Here is a 20333-nt window from a genome sequence, read left to right on the forward strand (position 1 = left end):
TTCAAACTGGTTTCACAGAGCCTTCTGCCTCTTCAGAAGTGCTTCAAGATTTCTATAAATAATGATTTAAACTGCCAGAAGTACTGTAGCGTACTTTTATCTGTTTTATAACAGATATTGGGTTCTACTAAGAGCGTATTGAAAAAAAGGGTTATGTTGCTAGAAAAGATGGTAAACCACTGACCTAGAGTATGGTAGTTATTGGTTAAGAAGCTTACTTGAGGTAGCAGGGTCTTCAAGTGAATTATGAATCTGATTCAATACACCATCCATAACTTCAGAAAAAAGGGAAGCTGAATCCTGGGGGCTCTCTGCCACAACTGTCTGGAGAAAATGTCTTTGAAATTCAGTCTCCTTGGTGTGGAACACAGTGAGAATTGTAGCACTCATAGAGAAGGCGGAAATAACTCCAGTGATGGGGGGCCAGCCTTCACCCGGGTCCACACTGGCAACCTACATAAGAAGTTCTAATTAGTTGAGAATACTGTTGACATATGTCTAAAGAAGCACGTAGTTTAGTAAAAGAATGATAGTTTCACCCAATGATTAATATAAAAGAGAAAACTAAAGATAGGCTTGATGGATATTAGTACCAGAATTGAATCTACTGATCATATAATCCTAATCCCTCGATTTACAAATGAGAAAAACCTAAGGTTATCAGAATATTTACTAAGCACTTATTATGTACTTATTATAAATCACTGGATCCTCATAACCACTCAGCAGTAAAAATGATTATTATCAGGATTTCCTTGGCAGTCCAATGGTTAAGACTCCACACTTCCACTGCAGAAGGCATGGGTTCGATCCCTGGTCAGGGAACTAAGGTTCCACATGCCATGTGGCATGGCCAAAAAAGAAAAAAAAAATTATTACCCCCATTCTTATAGAGGAGGAATTGAGGTTGCGGAATAAGCAACCTGTTTAAGGTCACCTAGTTAATAAGAGGCAGAAGCCAATAGTGTATGAATTCGAAACCCATGCTCTTAACCAGGAATCACTTCTACCACTTAAAGGATTAATTCAGATCACATGGTGGGCAGCAGCGCTGAGACCTAATCCATGTCACCTGACTCCCTGACCCCCAGTGCTCTGTCAGAGCATATAACTCTTAGAACAATATCTGTCCAAATGACTACCCAGTTTTCTCTGGAATGTTACAATGGAATCCAGAAGATAGAAGCTCTCTGAGGTTACAAAGGCAAAAGACAAAGTAAGAAATTGCTGGTAGTTAAAAAATTACCATCACCTCTGTATCAAATCTGGGTGTGTATGTATTCCTTTTCAGAAGACATTACTAAAATTTGTATAACTATTGGACACCAATATATCTAATTTTACAATGTAGGTTTTTTTAAAATGTATTTATTATATAAAAGTAATAAATACATAATACAACATTTAAAAAATAATGAGGAACCACCCATCACTTCACTGCCCTAATATAATCATTCCACTTGGTCCACTGCCTCTTCCCTATGTGAATATAATTTAGTTTAATTGGATTCAAGGTACATGCAGTTTTATAAGCTGTTTCTTCACTAATGAGCATTGTCACGATGCTATAATACTTGCAGAAACATCATCTGTTTCACTGAGACTGTATTATGTAGGGTACTTCCTGGCATTTCATAAATGCACTTATTTCACTGTACCAGTGTGTTATTAGACCAGAATAATTTACCACGTGGAAGATACCTACCAAATGTAACTCTTCAGCAGTCAGCCTATTTACCAGCTGCTGAAATAACACCCTTTGAGTTGACCTGTTCCCCGCTGGACTTTGTAGCATCCAGCTATCAGTGACCAAAGTGCCACTTGTTGGGAGGGACCACTGGGTCACTGTGCCTTTTAGAAAAATTCTGACTGGTTTCTGAAAATGTCTCTGATGCATGGCCAGTGGTTCTAGGGTGACTCTCCATGTTTCTTGAATCTCTTTGCCTGTTAGAAATAAAGAATATTGAAATTCTAATATAAGAAATAGTTCCTAAAAAGAGATTTCATAAGAAGAAAAAAATTAGACTGCCAACTTAGGTACTAGTATTGTCACTTAGTTCACACTTCAACCCTCATTCTACTGCCAACAGACTATTATAGTAAGTTTATTCAGTTCTATAGGAAAAGCTATATATAACTGGAATTACACTGGTGTGACTTGATTTCAGAACTTCTCAATAACTATGACTTAGATATAAGTAATGAAGCAATACACACACATAAAATCCACTGCTTCTTAAATCCATGAAATACATAAATCCATCCTATCTTATGAGGTTAAATTCTAAAGACCATGTAAGACAAAACTGCTTAAATAAAACTACTCTTGAAATTTCCTTAAATTGTGCATAGTGTATAATTTTATGTATACATCTCTATATAGTATTATTTATGTGACTATATAATGATTCAGAAATTAGATTCACTATAGCAAATCATATGATAAAGCAAATTTATGAAGATTCCAACATGCTGGCTCTTCCTGGTAACAAGTATCATTTTCTGCTTCAATTGACTAATGTGTTATTTCTACTCTTAGTTAATCATTGATTTTCTATGGCCTTCAGTTTATCAATCTTTTCTATGAGGCAGTGAACCCTTACTACCTGTTTGCTTGGGCACCTGAAAAATATTATCCTTCTTTGCCAAAAGTTGGGAAACTCTTTAAAAACATTCACTTGCCATTGCTTAGCTGGGTAAAGTGCCTGTCTAGTAGAAAACATTCACTTGTCCTTTTTACATGGGCTTACAGTTCCACCACACTCCAGTCCTTTCCTGTGGTATCTCTGATTTTGCTTAGACATCTTTTAATTACAAGCGTTAATGGAGTGCCTAGGCTGCTGGAGATTCTAAATTCTAAAGAATTCATGGGCCTGCCTTGAAGAAATGAATGAAATCCAGACCAACCCCCCCCGCACCCCAAATATTATTTGCTTACCTTCAACAGGGAAAAATAGTGTTCCTTCCACCCATGGAAATGAGGCTTCATACTCAGGAGAATTATAAAGCAAACAGTTTAAAGTGGAATCAGTTGGCAGAGTTGAAATCCATGAAGAGAGGTGAGGTTCCCTTGACAGTTTTCTTTCACTACCAAGCAGTGTTTCCTCATCTTTAGTAAAATCCTGGCTGAAAGTTTCAAGTGGCAAGACAGTGCCTCCTACATGGTGGAGCAGTTCACACACTGTCCAGTACCCAAGGTGGTCTGGGGATTCCCACAACTAAAATAAAAATTACAAAGAATCCTGGGTTACTGTAAGTTAGGCATTCATAAAGCTAAGGGAAATCAGGAGAGAGCAAAGTTGATACCTACATTAAAGGATCAAATTACACAATTAATGTATTTGTTGAACTAAACACAAATAATGGCCACCATCCCCATTACTGTATAGCCCTTGAGAATAACTGCTATATAATACGCCTTCAATAAAGCACCTATTTAGTGAAAATAGCACTTCAATTCTATCTTCTGTCAAGGAACAGAAGTGATGCAGATCACTAGGGATAAATCATAAAATGTTAGAAGGAATACAAAACCATTACACATTAATAAAAAAAAAATCATGTCCTCCAGAACACAACAACGGCCAAGTGTTACAGGAGTGAGGCAGGAGCACCTCCCTCAGAGGGTGATCATCACTGACTCACCCACACTGCCCGCCCGCACCCACAGGTCTGTGCAGAGACCAAACGGGTCTTCTCAGTTCTATCTTCAGTGTTTTGACTAAAGTCTGGACTCTTTCTGCAGTCTGCAGAGTCTGTGCTCTGCCTCCAATCTTTCCTCCTTTGTTTTAATAAGTATTCTTAGAAACTACATATCCAACCATGCTACTTCTATAAAAACTCTGAAGGGCTTCCCACTGCCCTACAGTATAGCCATTAAGCCCTTTACAACACAGCTCTAAACAACCTTTCCAACACATTATCCTTCCCTCACCCATCCCTACCTTCTAGGCACACTGAACCATTTGCTGTTTCCTGAACATGCCACATTTTATAATGCTTCCATGTTTTTGCTGGTTCTGTTTGCTGTGTCTTCCCCTTCTATCTTCACCAACCGCATGCTTATTATACTTCATTATCTAGCTCAAACCCTGCTGTCTCTGTAAAAGCCATTCCTCACTCCTTCACGCATAGCTGACTCTTCATCCAACTTTCTTTCAACAAACTTTTACTGAGCAATCTTTATGTACCACTGAGACAGACTGGGATCTGGGACCCTTACTGGAGTGCTTGTGCCTGGACAAACAAATACAAAGAAACTATAAGGGACTAAAAATAATTGCATGCAGTCAGGGAAGTTATGAGTAATAGGATACAAAAAGGCCACAATTCAGCGGCCATTTCTGAGGTGCTGAGAGCAAAAGCAGGGTACTGAGCATGACCCCTGCACACAGCACCACCAATGGGGTGCGCAGACCACCTAAGCTATGCCTCCTGTCCAACCCACCAATCCGTGCCTACTGCACCCTCATTTAAGGAACCAGGTCCCTTGCCCCTCTCTGGGGAGCGAGGAAGGGCACCTGTTTCTTATTTTTGCTCCCTTGTGTAGCATGAGTCCCAACAAAGCCTTGCCTGAATTTCTCATCTGGCGTCTTATCAATTTCTACTGATTAAAGAGTCCAAGGACCCAGATGGATAACACCATGAACTAGTAAGACATAGTCCCTGTCTTCTATGAACTTAAAGTCAAGGGTGGAGTGAGTAAAACAGCAATAACATGAAATATTTAACTCAGAATCATAATACACCATGATAATATTCAGGTACTATGGAAACATAAAGGAGCACCTACCCTAGAATACATTGAGCATGCTGGATTGCCTACTCCACAGGTGAGTTAACAACTGTAAACTATAAATTGCTATGTGAATGTGAAAAATTAGAACTAGAAGGGTCTTCTAGGTCATCTCCAAACTTTCCATTATATTAAAGTTCAAAGAGGGCCATAAGGGTGCCCAGGTTCACAGCAAGGCAATGATAGTCCAGTCCAAGGACCCAGGACTCTCTTGGATAGTGCTTTTAAAATGAGGATCATGTGCTTGTTAAAAAACGTGAGTTAGTAAGGATAGGTTTTAAGAACAATGCCTCTGTAGCCATCTTGAGCTGCCTGGGGATGGATATATGAAGCAAGGACAAGATCCTTAATCTTTAACAGTTCTGGGCTTTTCCTCCTGGGCTTCCAGAGAGACCATCAGCGATGGCTTCTTTGTGGTTCCCAGAGCCAGTGTTGCACCCTGCTGCAGCAGTGATTAGTGTCATGGTAACTAAAGGAGAAAAGGGGGTTTCATTTACATGCTGCAGATCACTGCAAACCTACGTCACTGTGTTGTAATGGGGCAAGTGCAATAGAACGCATTGGGTGATGTGTGTCTGATCCTGGGTTCTTGTCTCCCCCAATTGCTGCTCCCCTCTAGTTATTGTATTTGTCTGGGCTGCATAGGACTTCACGAGTAGCTGACTTGGTGATTGCTAGGTGGCCTAGTTTGTGTAAATATGTGTTGGTCTTCTCCATGTTCTTTTGGGGTTTTACTGTTTACAAACTTCTTTTTATATTGAGAAAAATAGCCAAAGTATCTTTGACAAAAGGTTCTGCACCAGGCCAAAAGATCTGAAATATAAGCTTGGGGGCCCCTCTTCTTGAAGTCGGGGGGGGGGTCTTGAACAACACTTTCGTGTTCCCTTTCCCCTGTTTCCTATTTCAAACAAGATCTTCTGTCCTAAAAACTAGATTCCTACCCCTCCTCTTTCCTTCTTCGTGCCACCCCCCCAAAATAGCCCATACACCCACACATTTAATTTGTGGGGTGTATGCAATTAAATGATTTGTGCAAAAATCCTGAAGAAGCTAAGAACTCTCCATCCCTTGTTCCCAATCTCCTAAGTCATGACCATTCCTTGATGTGATTCATGCCAAACAGACTGCTGTCTTTGGATGGATGAAAACCTACTTTAGTCTCTAATCCTAGGGTAGAGAGAAACAATGAGGGGGCCTTCCATGTAGAAAGTGAGGTTGGGAGACCATGAAAGGAAAGATGAATGTATATCCAAGTCACTCAGGAACTTTTATGCAGGTGTAAGAAACTTATGTCAGTGGTCACAAGATTGTTTAATAGGAGACAGACGAATGTAACTCCATGTTTACTGCTAGAAACCAAAGCTTTGTGTGAAATATTGAATTTATGGGGAGGGAGGGAGGGTAGAAAAGCACGTACCTGTCTGTTCTTTCCCTCATCCCTTCCCCCTCATTCCTGATCAGCAGGAGACTGAGCCCCCTTGGGCTTTGGCGACCCCATCTGGGCAGTGTTTATTTGATGGTTGATTTTGTTGTGCCAGGTACTTCCTTTCCCATTTGCTATCATTTTGTAACACACATGCTGACCCTTTTCCCTTCCCTTTCTTTTCCTTGGGAAAATACAATGAATAAAGACCTACTGGTACTGGGGAGAGAGGGGAAAAAAAAAAGAGGATTGTGACCCTGATGGACTTGGATGGACCCTTTGATGAATCAACTGAATGGTTTAAGATCAGTGTTAAAGAAAAAAATCAGAAAATATATCAGAGCACAACATAAAATATCACATGCAGTGACGATAAGCAATGTATTGCAAAACTTTTGCTTCCGTTATGCCTATCAGTTGAGAAAATGCTGTGACAGATTAATCAATTAGTATTTGATGTTACCACCCATGTATCCACACCTGTGCTCACTGCTATTGGGGAGAATGGTAAGCCAGTTCAGGTATCATAGATCCTGATTAGGATTTTTGGCCAAAGGGAAACAAAAAGTTTGTTGAAATTATTTCAGCCAGAGGACCAGCCAGTAAAAAAAAAAAAAATTGTTTCGCATATGAAAAGTAAAACTTTAAAAGGAGCTGAAAAGGACATTAGCTTTGATGAAAAATATAATTCACATGATTAAAAAAAAAAAACAAGAAAAAACCCACAACCAGTATATAGAGTATGGCTACATTTTTCATTTTTATGCATATTATGGGCTAAGCAACAGACAAGTCCTAGTGGTAGTTTCAAATTTAGGAATTTATAAATGTCCACAAGACTATAAGCTCCAAGAGAGCAGGGACCACATCTGTTTGGTTCACTAATGGTATACCCAGTACTCAGCATACCTCGCAGTTTATTCAGCAACAGGTATGTGTTGAGTAAATCAGAGGCGTAAGGTTGAAAATGTGAGAGGGGTCTCTTATGCTCCCTTCTATCCTATATCTTTGCAAGAGTTCTGTGTACTTGGATTCCCTCCTCGCCGAGTCTGTTTCTCCCAGTTCTACTTCCCAGACTATAAGCACCACAAGGTAGGTCCTGGAATTTCTCTTCTCTCTACCCTCATAGTGAGAGCTCCCCAAGCACAGAACCTAAGCCTCCCTTTTGCCTCTACAGTGTGACTAGGCAGAGGCTTTTGAATAGGAAAAGATAGATCTACACCAGAAATAAAATAGTTCCAGAAAAGCTTAAGATTGTCTGACAGGCTTTTTCTTACGGGAAACAACATAACAGATGAAGCCTCAGAGAAGACCCATCTCCACAGATGTGAGAAATGGAAAAATCTGTAAAAAGATCCTGTCAACCTACTTATTTTAATGCCATTCTGAAAAGAGAAGAATCTTCAAGCCCTAGCTGCTAAGGCTTATTTCTAGCCAGTATTTGATATAATACAATTTTAGAATAAAATCTTTGATGTGATTTAATATCAGTTATCCCAAATCAAGCACTTACGTGTTGTGTATTGTGTCCAACACTTGATTTGCTGTCTTAAAGTTTTAGGATTCCATTTTCTCTATCAATGTTTACCATTCCCTTAAACACTCTGCCTTTTCCTTTTGTCTGCCAAGCCACTGCTGCCTTATTTTGCATTTGCTACATCTTTCTTGGGCTTTGTATATGAAAGCAATTTGGAAATTTTAACCCACTATATCATTTGTGTTAAGTATATGCTCATTTCCCATTTGCAACCTTGCAATTTAACCCACTCCTATTTTAGTGATATATGTTTCCAATAGATGCAATCACATTTTTCACCAGGTTAAGCCACTTTCCCAACAATTAGAACAAAATCCAAATTTATTACCTTGGCCCTACAGATAGGCCTCTGCTACCTTCTAACTTCCTCTCCTACTGTGCTTGCTCTTGCCTGCTAGCCTTCAACATTCCTTGCCTTTTTGTTACTGAAACAAAAGAGGCTCATTTCCAGCTCAGATCTTTACACTGGCTCTTCTCTTTGCCTGGAATGTACTTTCCCAACTTTCAGGTTCCTCCTCCTTCACCATTCAATTCTCTGTTCAAAAAGGCCTTCCCTGACTACCACCCTGTGTACAACTGCCTCCTGTTTCTACCTCCTCTGCCTCACCCTCAGCCCCTTACTCAGCTTGATTTTCTTAACAGCATTATTTGAACTCCTATCACTTATTTATCTGTTTAATCTGTTAACCACACCTGTTGAATATATTTTTCCCCTAGAAGGTAAATTCCACTTTGCTGACCACGGCATCCTCAGCACCTAAAACAATGTGGTAAGTACTCAGTGTAGTGGCTCCTTAAATGAAATTATTTATTGACACTGTGAAATGACAGGAAGAAAACGATAGAGGTAGAAATACATACTTATCACAGCACTTAACTGCAGCAGGGGTTCCAGCGCCTCAACGAAAATCCAAATTAGCCATTTAGGACTGTAAGTACATAAGAATTTGTTCATTTGGCCAACAAATATTTACTGAACACCAATAACGACCAATACCACATCTGCAGGAGATATAGAGGTGTGTGTGCTTGCCTCCGAGGTTATTTTTAGACTAGACAGGAAGACCAGGGATTCACAACTGGAACATATAATGGGGAAAGGGTAAGTGCCACAAAAGTGTTTGGAAATTCAGAAGCTGAGATGGAGTACTTGCCATGTGAGCAAAGGCCCTAAAGAATGAGTGCGATTTAAACTGGCACAGAAGGGTGAGCACTGGCATCTCAGGTGACTAAGACAAAACAAGCCCTCAAGACCTGTTGGCCAACTGGACTACGTTTCAATAGGCTGAAATGTGGGTCGTGTGTAGGCAAAATTAAGTCTGGGAAGACAGACAGGGCCCAAATTGTGAAGGACCTCAAACGCGTTGACTCAGTAGGTACTGAGGACCTACCTATCCCGTTGTGATGACTGTCCCTATTTGTTTATGACCCCAGGACTTTCCTTCTGAAGGGACAGCTGTTGGTCATGTTAGTCTCATTCTGGGTCCACGGGCTGCTCTGCAGACGCCGCCAAATTCTGGTTCATGAGAACCAGCACCGCGCACTGAATCTGAGTTCACTGCATAATCTTACCTTCGGCCACCCGGTGGTATCCAGCCAGTACAAAGTGATTTTTCGGGTTATCAGGACTTCCTGGACTCTCCTGGGCAGCAACTTCTCCATCACCTGCTTAGGGGTAGGCGGCAGGCGCTGGGCCTGGGCCTCGCACCCGGACACGAACTGCAGCAGCTCCCTCTGCGAATGCGGACAGGGGGCCAGGAGGAAAACGGCGTTCACGAAGCCCCCGAGCGCAGACTCGGCCTCCCTGGCCTCGCCCTCCACGTCCAGCAGTCTCCTCCCGCTGCTACGCAGAATCGGCTTCGTGGGCGACGTGATCTCGGGCCGGTCCCACTGATAGTCCAGCAGCGTCTCCATGAGGGCGCTGTGCGTGTGGGTGGCCCTGGGTGCCGGGCCCGGCAGGTGGGCGCCGCGGGCGCCATCCCCAAGCCTGGCCTCCAGCTCCTCCTCGAAGTCCTCCCAGGAGCGGACCCCCAGCTCACGGAAGTCAGACACGCGGGAAGGCCGACTGCGCGCCCCCTGAGAGTCAAAGAACCTGAAGGCCCAACGGACCCTGGCCAGGCCGAACCGGCAACTCAGGTAGGTGAGGAGGCGCAGGGCGGCCCGCCGGACCGGGCTCTCACCAGCGGCGCCTCCCACGGTGTCCAGCAGCAGCATTACGTTGTGACAGCAGGCCATGTCGGCCGCGCCGCCGCCTCCGGGTTCGAGCCCGGGCCCGCGCCGCTCTCTCCTAGGCCCTCGCTTCAGGGAACCAGCGCCATTCCCTGCTTTTCTCAGAGACCCTGGTCGAAAGCCTCCCGCGCTCTCCAAGGGCTGCTGGCATTGGCGGAGCTAACTCCCAAGGTCAGCTTCCATTGGTCGCTTGCCTTACGTAAGCTACGTGGGCACCTTTCATCCTTGACGCTGATTGGAAGGGCGGTGGAGAAGAGTTCTGCTTGATTGGTGGACGGCGGGACGGCGGGCGGGACGCTGTGTGCCGGGAGAAACTTAACGTTCATTGGCCTGTACCTTCGTTTTAAAATTTAAAGAGGTGGTGCTTGGGGCCTGTGCCTTTAAGTTTCGCATTTCCGGAAGAGTGCTGTGTCGGTGAGATTGTGCTGGGAGATGTTTACTAAGACCTAGGAAATAGTAGGGGAAGAGAATTTGGGATGGTTTGAATCGAACTGGTTTAAATCCACCCTAGACTTTCTATGGAGTGGGATCTGATGGCGAAGACTTAAATTTTCTGTAATTTAAGAAAAAAATATTAAAAATTAAAAGTTCACTTCCTTTGCCCTAGTAATTTCTAGGCGTTTCTTCGAAGAAGGTAATCGAAGATCGGGATAAAAGTTTAACTTGAGAAAAAAAGGAAAGAGCTTGGGAATGGTTAAGTAAGGTACGGTACACCCTCAAGGGGAACATCGTGCAGCTTTTTTAAGTAATGTTTTTATATGAAATGTTAGATGGAAAAAAAGACTGCAACACAGCACGTGCAATGAGATTCTCCAAATTATCTACCTACCTATGTATAATATTTTTAAACTGTTAAGATAATACTGTGTACTAAAAGTTGTCTTTAATTGTATCTGGGTAATGAGATGATTTTTAAAAGTTTTTTTGGGGTTTTTTTTTTTTTTTGGATTTCCTAAGTTTTCTACAGTTCTGTATTTTTATTTTACTTTTACATTCGGGAGGAATATTCTTAATGAAAAGGATCCTTTTGTTGCAAATAGAAGAATCCTCAGTTGTAGAGAATTTCTCTAAATGGAAGAAATTCCTATTATTGGATCTAACGGCAGAGGAGAATTTAAACTCTCTCCAGCTAGGACTGGCCTACCTTTAAATATCCTTCCAATCCTGAGATTCTCTGAGCCAGTTGTTTCAAGAAAGACTACCAATGATACTTTGTAGATTGTCAGTTTGTTTTATTTATGGACATTTCCTGATTCACCGGCTGTCATTTTAGAGCCACAAACATTTTTTAGTCTTAATGTGTCAGGTGCTTACTACAAACGTACACACCTGTTGTGGGAAGCTTACATTCCAGTAGGGGGAGCCAAACAAATAAGTAAAAGATAATGTTAGGTGGAGATAGAAGCTTTGGAGAAGAATTAAATGGAAAAGGGGATATGAAGTAGGTAGGAGTATGTCGTTTCAAATACGATCGCCAGGGAAGACACTTGTACACAAAGCGTGAGAGGCCTGGTGGACATCTGGGAGAAGAGGGTTTCAGGAAGAGGGAACAGCAAATGCAAAGGCCCTGGGACAGGATTTTGCTCCCTATTTGCCAAGCTAACTTCTAAAGAGTTATTAAACTCATGCTTTTACAAATAGAAGAAACTGAAGCTCAGAGCAATTGAAGAATCTCTTCCATGATTTTATACACATCAGAACCATAAATGGAATCAAATTCAGATTCCAAAAAGCAGGTTCCCAGGTTGCAAATGCTTGCAACCTAAATTGAAAAACTAGCTTCATAAGGAGGGACTTAGGATACTTTTAAGAGTAAAGTTGATTGGTTAGGTCTTCATTTAAAACAATGACAGGGATCTGGGTGTTTAATCTGGTTAAAATCCAGGTGATGAGGATTACCTGGGAGGCCTGGAAAACAGGGCCAAGGATTCAGTGCAGGACTCAGAAAGCATCCTAGGTATTTAAAACAGAAAGAGTTTAATACAGGCATTGAGTATCAGCCTAAAGTGGGAGGAAACCACCTCTCTATAGTAAAAAAATGTGGCAGCTCTCCTAGTGTTATAGCTCTCCTAGTTCCTTTGCCTGCCCATATAAATTTTAGAAAAAGCCTACCTATATCGAGAAATAATCTTGCTGGAATTGCTTTAAACTTATAGATCAATTTGGGGAAAATTGGCTACTACGAGTCTTCCAATACATATGTGAACATAATAATGTCTCCATTTCTTTAGATAAATAAATTAATTTGATTTTTTTGGTTAAAAAGAGAATTTGTTTTGTAGTTTTCAACATACAAGTCCTGTACATATTTTGTTAGGTTTATACCTGAAGTATTTTTTTTTAGCAATTGCACATGGTATTGTATTTTTAGCTTCAATCCAAATGTTCATTGCTAGCCTACAGAAACACAATCCATTTTTTTATGTTGATCTTGTATTCTGCAACCTTGATAAATTCATGTATTAGTTCTATGAGAGTTTTGGGGGTTTTTTTGTTTTTCTTGTAGATTCCTTGGGATTTTCTAGGTAACCCATAAAGCAATGCACGAATGGGGCAGTTTTACATCTTCCTTTCCAATCTGTATACCTTTTATTCCCTTTTCTAGCCTAATCAAGCTGGCTTGATAAGAGTGATGAAAGCAGACATACTGGCTTTGTTTTTGATTTTAGGGGAAAAGCATTCAACCTTTTACCATTTAGTATGTTGTTAGCTGTTTTGTAGATGTTCTTGCCAAGTTGAGAAATTTCACCTTTATTTTTAGTTTTCTGGGAGTTTTTACCAGAAATGGGTGTTAAATTTTGTCAAATGCTTCTTCTATATCTATTGATATGATCATGAGAATTTTGTTTGTATACATGGTAGATTACATCGACTGCTTTTTTTTTTTTTGGCCTAGCCATGTGGCATGCAGGATCCTAGTTCCCCGACAGGGATTGAACCCGTGTCCCCTGCATTGGGAGCACAGAGTCTTAACCATTGGACCACCAAGGAAGTCCCTTGACTGATTTTTTTTAATATTGAACCAGCCTTGGGTATCAGGAATAAATCCCACTTGGCCATAGTATATAATTCTCTTTATGTATGGGTGAATTCTCCCTGCTAATATTTTGTGAAGATTTTTGCATCTATATGCACAAACAATACTGGTCTATAGCTTTCTTTTCTTACATCCCCTTTGTCTGGTTTTGGGATCATGGATCACTGGCCTCATAAAATAAGTTGGGAAGTTGTTATACAGCAATGTAAATATAGTTAACACTACTGAACTGTACATTTTAAAAGGATTATGAGGATAAATTTTATATAATGTATTTTTATCACAATTAAATATTACAAAATGAGTTCGGGGAGTTTATTAATTAAAAATTCTACTTCTCAATAGTTATAGAGCTATTCAAATGATCTATGTTATATTGGGTGAGTTATAGTAGTTTGTGTTTTCCAAGGAACTGGTCCATTTTGTCTAACTTATCAAATTTATGTGGGTGGAGTTGTTTGTAGTATTCTCTTATTATCTTTTTGATGCCTGCAGGGTTTGTAGTGATAGCCTCTGTTTCATTCTCAATATTGGTAACTTGAGTTCTCTCTTTGTTATATCAGTGTTGCTAGAGGCTTGTCAATTTTATCAGTCTTTTCAAAGAATCAGCTGTTTCATTAATTTTTGCTGTTTTCAATTTCATTGATTTCTGCTCTTTATTTTCTTCCTTCTGATTGCTGTAGGTTTATTTTGCTCTTTTTCTAGATTCTTGAAGTAAGAGCTTAGATTATTGATTTGAGACTTGCCCTCTTTTCTAATGTGTGCATTTAGTACCATAAATGTCCTCCTCAGCAAGGCTTTAGCTGTGTCCCACACGTTTAGACACGTTATATTTTCATTTTCAATGAGATGCATGTGTATTTAAATTTCCCAAGACTTCCTCTTTGACCTGTGGATTCATTAGAAGTGTGTTGTTTCCAAGTGTTTGGAGACTTCCTTGTTATTTTTCTATTGCTGATTTCTAGTTTGATTGCACTGGTTGGTGGATGCACTGGTTGGTGGATTCACTGTGTATGATTTCAATTCTTTTAAATTTATTGAGGTTTATTTTATGGCCCAGGATGTGGTCTACCTTGGTATTTGTTCCACGGGCACTTGAAAAGAACATATGTTCTGCCATTGTTGGGTGAAGTATTCTATAAAGACCAATTAGATCCTGTTAGTCAGAGATGTTTTGAGTACTTCTATATCCATGTTGATTTTCTTTCTAGTTATTCTATCAGCTGTTGAGAGAGGAATGTTGAAATCTCCAACTATAATTGTTGATTTGTCTGTTTCACCTTTGTTAACATTTTTGCATCTTTGTTGTTTGATGCCTGCACATTTAGAATTGCTAGCCTTCTTGGTGAATGAGCCTTTTATCACTATGTAATAGTGACCTTCTTTGCTCTCAAGTATTTTATCTGCTACCAATATAGCTTCTCTTGCTTTCTTTGATTGTTTGCATGGTATATCTTGCTTTACTCTTGCAGCCTACATATATTGTTATATTTGAAGTGAGTTTCTTTAAATAACATATAGTTGAGTCATTTAAAAAACTCTGCCAATCTTTATCTTTTAATTGGTGCATTTAGACTATCTACATTTAATGTAATTATTGATTATTAGGACTTATGTCTGCCATTTTATTTTTTGTGTTTTGGTTGTCTTTTTGGTTTTCTCTCTGTTTCCCTGCTTCCCTCTGTGTTAATTGAACATATTTTTAATTCCATTTTGACTTATTATATTTTTTAATGTATTTCTTTGTATAGTTTCTTTAGTGTTTTGTCCAAGTATTACATTATATTCAGTTTTACCCATGGTCAACCACAGTCTGAGAATGTTAAATGGAAAATTCCAGAAATAAACAATTCATAAGTTTTAAATTGCATGCCATTCTGAGTAGCATGATGAAATCTCATGCCATCCAGCTCCTCCCTAGGTTTGTGAATCATCCCTTTGTCCACCCATTCATCCCTTAATAGCTGTCTGGGTTATCAGATTGACTGTCATGGTACCACAGTACTTGTGTTCAAGTGACTCTTATTTTGCTTAATAATGGCCTCAAAGTGCAAGAGTAATGATGCTGGAAAAAACAGAGTACGTATAGGGTTCAGTACTATATATGGTTTCAGGCATCCACTGGGGTCTTGGGACATATCCCCTGCAGATAAGGGGGGACTACTGTAATTACCACAGTCTACTGGTGAAGTATTGTATAGTATAGAAATACTACCTCCCTTTAAGTCTCTTTACCCTCCCTCACTTATAATTGTCTTACATATTTCCTTTACAAATATTGATAAACCACATTAGATGTTGTTATCATTTCTGCCTTAACCATCAAACATAACTTAGAAAACTTAAGAGGGAAAGCTTTCTTTAATAATCTCTTATTTATTATTTATTTATTGGCTGCATTAGGTCTTTATTGCTACATGAGGGCTTTTTCTAGTTGCAGTGAGCAGGGCTGCTCTTTGTTGCAGTGTGCGGGCTTCTCATTGTGGTGGCTTTCTTGTTGCAGCGCATGAGCTCTAGGCACGCAGGCTTCAGTAGTTGTGGCACACTGGCTCAATAGTTGTGACTCGAGGGCTCTAGAGCACAGGCTCAGCAGTTGTGGCACATGGGCTTAGTTGCTCTGCAGCATGTGGGAATCTTCCTGGGCCAGGGATCGAACCCATGTCCCCTGCATTGGCAGGCAGATTCTTAACCACTGCACCACCAGGGAAGTCCTCCTTTTATTCTTGAAGGATATTTTCACTAGACATAGAATTCTAGGTGGGCAGTTTTTTTTTTTTCTCGCCACTTGAAAAATGTCTACTTCTACTGGCCACCTGTGGCCTTCACTGACACTGCAGGTGGGGGAGCTACTATCACTGGGTGGTGGTTAAAGTCCTTTTTCTCTGCTAGACCTCCTCTGACATCACTCCAGGAGGGGCTGGGAGGGCATCGTGTTACCACTGATGTACATGGAAGTCCAAGTTCCCCAAGTGACTCCCACTGACATTGTAGGGGTTGGGCCTCATTACCACTGGGTGGGGATAAAAATCCCAGCTGCCAATTTGGCCTTCTGTGATGCCACCCTGACAGGAGAGGTGGTCACCTCATTATGTCTGAGTATAGAATTGTAGGCTCCCACTCAGCCTTTGCCGATGGGGCTGAGCCATAGCTTTTTTTTCGAGATTGGTTGGACTGGAGGGATTTATTACTGTCTAAAAGTTTTCTGTCTTGCTTGTCTGCCTTTTCCCTGGTCTTTTGACTAGAGAGAGCAGGTGTTGTTGTTGTGTTGTTGTTTTTTGTCTGCATCCATTGGTGTATTAGGTTGCCACCTTCTCCAGTATCCAGTTAGATATAAAAGGCAAAAAGGAAACCCAGGGTACTCACTGCCATGTCATTTCTTGGGTCTCAAGAGAGCCCTAGCCAGTCTGCCTCTTCTATCAACCTCTCAGAACATTCTTATGTTTGTTTATATAGAAGGTCCAGGGGAAATTTAGCTTTTACTAGTGGGAAGACTAGGAATAAATATGTCTACTCCATTTTGTCTGGAACCAGAAGTTGAGAGTCGTTGTTTTTATTAAAATATCACATTGCACTTTATTCAAGCTATCTCTTTAAGAGTTTGTTTCACATTCAAAACTATGAGGGCAAGAACTGTGTTTTATTCGTCTTTGCATCCCTAGTGTCTAGCAGAGTAGCAATAAATTGTTTTTTTAGGGACTTCTCTGGTGGTCCAGTGGTTGAGACTCCTAGCTCCCAATGCAGGGGGCACGGGTTCAATCCCTGGTCAGGGAACTAAGATCCCGTATCCTGCAGAGTGCGACCAAAAAAAAAAAAAACAAAACAGATTTTATAATGGGACTTCCCTGGCTTCACCTTCCAGTACAGGGGGTGTGGGTTCGATCCTGGTTGAATCATCAGCTAAGATCATCAGCTAAGATCCTACATGCCTTGTGGCCAAAGAACCAAAACATAAAACAGAAGCAATACTGTAATAAATTCAAAAAAGACGTTAAAAATTATTTTTTTAATTGAATTGTATTATGTTACCAAGCATTTTTGTGTTTCCCGGAAAGATGTTAGGAATTTGTGCAGATACAGATATATTACCACCAGAGGACAGTAGCAGCAACACTTCACTAAGAGCTCTGAAGCCTACCTGCCCTGCTCCAGAATGAAACCTTTCCCCAGAACTGCTTCATCATAGTTTGTGTTAGAAAAGCTGAAGTCTAGGAACTTAGTGTAGTTGGGCCTCCCAAGGGAATAAAAAGGACCTGACAAGGCTATACTTGGAGCACATGAGTCTCCATCTTCCCAATAAAGTGATGGGAAGTCACGTATTTCCAGCATCTAGAGGGACAGTCATGCTTCTGGGCACTCCTCACAATAATTCACAGGCATTATTTCCTCCCTTTTACAAATGAAGAAACTGAGGCTCAGAGGGCCTCTCACAGCTAATAAGAGGGAGCTCTGAAGCTCTCACACTGCTTCCTCCAGGAGATGCAAGGGAAGCCTCCTCCCTGTGATGGAATGAACAGGGGAAGGAACCTCCTTGGTAAATGGACCCAGGCCAGCCCCACATCCAGCAAGCCTCTGAGCCTTGAGTGTGTTCCTCATCTTTCTTTAATGAGGTGATAATCCACTCTGCTTTTGAGGGCCAATGCAAGGTGAGAAAAACGTGGGAACCCCTTGTTAAAAAAATTTAAAAATTTCCAGACAGCAACAGCAGAGCATTAAACCAAGCACAGGGCCCTTCTAAACATGAGGGCCTGGATGATGGCACAAGTCACCTGTCCGCGAAGCCAGCTCTGTCTGGCTTCCAGCACTAATGGAAATAATGAAATAACAATGGCTTCCCTCTTTGGGGTACCTACTTAGCACTAAATTCTGCCTGTCACTTTAAATATTTTATTTCTTTTAACCTTTCTGAGGTTGTTTTTTCCCCCCGCCCCCATATGTTTTTATCTCTACAATGAGGAGGTTGGACTAGACCAGTAGTTCTTAACCCTGGTTACACATTAGAAGCACCTGGGGACTTTTAGAGACTACCCAAAGCTGGCCCAACCCCCACAGATTCTAACTGAACTGGATTGAGGTCTCAGGTTGGGAATTTTTACTGGCAGTGACATGAAGAATAGATGTCCTTGGTGGGTCTGGGTAAAGGGCGGGTCTTCGGGGACATTGTTTCTCCTCCACAGTAGCCATTTGCCTGGCCGGCTGTTCTGCCCGGGGTCTCTGTACTCCAGTGTTAGCTGGTGGCCTCTGGGGGAAGCCATCCATTGGTGGCTGTATTTCTAGGCACAAAGAGAAAACAGTGGCTTCCCCACCCTTCTGGGAATTGCCAGCTTGCCTAGCTTCCCTGATAGAGCCAAAGCAATGTGCATGGAACTGTTAGAAGAAAGCAGAGAGGAAAATGATGTACATTGCACGTTTTCTGAGTATCTGGCATTACACGAGAAACAATCTTATTTAACCTTCCAAAAACCCTTCTGGCTAAGTATTTTCTAGAATCCCCATTTTTTCAGCTCAGAAAGTTTAAGGAAGTTGCTGGACATCACACAGCTGATTGAGTGGTCCCTCTACTTGCTGGAGGGGCAGTGCTGTGGTTCAGAGATGTTGTGGAGGGTGGAATGGCGTACAGAAGTGTAGCGTTAAGGCTGAGCGGTGCTTGCCTTACCTCTGCCTCATCATCTCTCTGATCCCTACTAGCCTGAGGCCTTCGACCCCTGCTGTCTTGCTCCAACCCCACCCTCACTCCCACACAACAGTAGTCCCTGGCCAAACCATGTCTGGGGGCCAGTACAATCGCACAGCCCTGTGGGACTGGCCCTCCCTTTTCTGGAAAAGAGAGTCAAGCTGTGGATGAAGCCAGTGAGGCGTGTCCCAGGCCTGCCTTATCAGGACCGCACAAAGCCCAGAAACCCCTCACCTTGGGCCCTATGGAAATGGTCTGGAACACTGGGTCTATTCACTTTTGTGAGAACCCAAGGACAAAAGGTCCTCTAGGGAGGCAGCCCAGGCTCCTCGTGGAAGCCTGTCAAGAGATGGGACTAAAGCAGATGGGGGGCTGTGGAGCCACTGAGCAAGGCTGAAACTCCTTCTAAGATCAAACTCCTTTTTTGAAGCCAGTTACACTGCAAAGAACCTGAGTCTGTGCGCAGACTGGAGCAGTTATCACCCCGATGACTGACTGTCAGCCTCAGGCTCTGCCCAAGATGGGATAGCCTTGCTTTTGAAGCAGGAGCTTAAATTCCCCTCCCTACTCTTGGAGGGCCTTGTAGAGGCTCAGGGAAGCCATGGGGTCCGGGGTGGAAAGGTGGGAAGTAACGCAGACCCTAGACAATTTAGGGGGTGGGCAGGACGGCAGCCTCTCTAATGGAGCCACGGCCAGAGCAGAGGGGAGGGCTGGAGCTAATCTGGAGGCCCCATCCCCCTAGGAATCCACTCACCCTTCCTCTTAGGTGAGTAGACTTGCAGTTTCACAGTCCCAAGCTGGGCTAAGCCAGTGAGGCCTGGACCAGCTAATAGAAGCCACGAGGAAAGATTTCTATCACACCTTCATCTTGGGGCTGCCAAGTGGTTTGGGAGTGGAGGGCTGGGGAACCTGCTTGTAATTCATTCTTTTTTTTGGAGGGGGGGATCACATGGCATATGGGATCTTAGTTCCCAACCAGGGGTCGAACCTGCACACCCTGCATTGGAAGCTTGGAATCTTAACCACTGGACTGCCAGAGAAGTCCCTAATTCATTCTTTTTTCTTTTGTTTTCTTTTTTTAAAATTTGTATTTATTTATTTTTGATTTTGGCTGCATTGGGTCCTCATTGTTGCACACAGGCTTTCTCTAGTTGTGGCAAGTGTGGGCTTCTCAGTGTGGTGACTTCTCTAGTTGTGGAGCACGCACTCTAGATGCACGGGCTTCAGTAGTTGCAGCACGCGGGCTCAGCAGTTGTGGCTTACAGGCTCTAGAGCACAGGCTCAGCAGTTGTGGCGCAGGCTCAGTTGCCCCACAGCATGTGGGATCTTCCTGGGCCAGGAATCAAACCCGTGTCCCCTGCATTGGCAGGAAGTCCCCTGATTCATTCTTAAATAAATATTTAAATAAGTAATGCCTAAGATCAGATAAAAATATTTTAATAAGATTAAATTGTGATTTGGACAAACAATAAATGCTGGAGAGGTGTGGAGAAAAGGGAACCCTCATGCATCATTGATGGGAATGTAAATTGATACAGCCACTATGGAGAACAGTATGGAGAGAGTATGCATGTGAGGACTGAGCCAGTAAGTCAGCCCCTGGCATTTTTGCACCCTACTTTAGGACTGCTGGACCTTTTT

General features: G+C 41.9%; 2 protein-coding genes across 11 annotated transcripts in view; one reads left to right on the plus strand and one right to left on the minus strand.

The window, feature by feature from the left end:
• TICRR (TOPBP1 interacting checkpoint and replication regulator) overlaps positions 1 to 10108 on the minus strand; it is a 43996-nt gene extending 33888 nt beyond the window's left edge. For 2 of the 3 annotated variants that reach the window (XM_057720079.1, XM_057720078.1), the window contains exons 1-4: positions 9328 to 10108; positions 2939 to 3218; positions 1706 to 1944; positions 219 to 453 (exon numbers count right to left, since the gene is read on the minus strand). In XM_057720079.1, coding sequence (XP_057576062.1) covers positions 219 to 453; positions 1706 to 1944; positions 2939 to 3218; positions 9328 to 9990 — 1417 coding nt within the window. In that variant the 5' untranslated portion in view covers positions 9991 to 10108. Of the gene's footprint in view, positions 1 to 218; positions 454 to 1705; positions 1945 to 2938; positions 3219 to 9327 lie in introns of those variants that run through there. The other variant, XM_057720080.1, reaches the window with a different exon arrangement.
• Positions 9474 to 20333, plus strand: part of RHCG (Rh family C glycoprotein) — a 96193-nt gene continuing 85333 nt past the window's right edge. For 2 of the 8 annotated variants that reach the window (XM_057720091.1, XM_057720092.1), the window contains exon 1: positions 10464 to 10687. The gene's annotated coding sequence lies outside the window, so the exon portion shown is untranslated. Of the gene's footprint in view, positions 9892 to 10456; positions 10688 to 20333 lie in introns of those variants that run through there. The other 6 variants (XM_057720089.1, XM_057720093.1, XM_057720090.1 and 3 more) reach the window with 5 other exon arrangements.

Source organism: Hippopotamus amphibius, chromosome 2 (assembly GCF_030028045.1).
Source record: "Hippopotamus amphibius kiboko isolate mHipAmp2 chromosome 2, mHipAmp2.hap2, whole genome shotgun sequence".
Lineage (NCBI taxonomy): Eukaryota > Metazoa > Chordata > Mammalia > Artiodactyla > Hippopotamidae > Hippopotamus > Hippopotamus amphibius.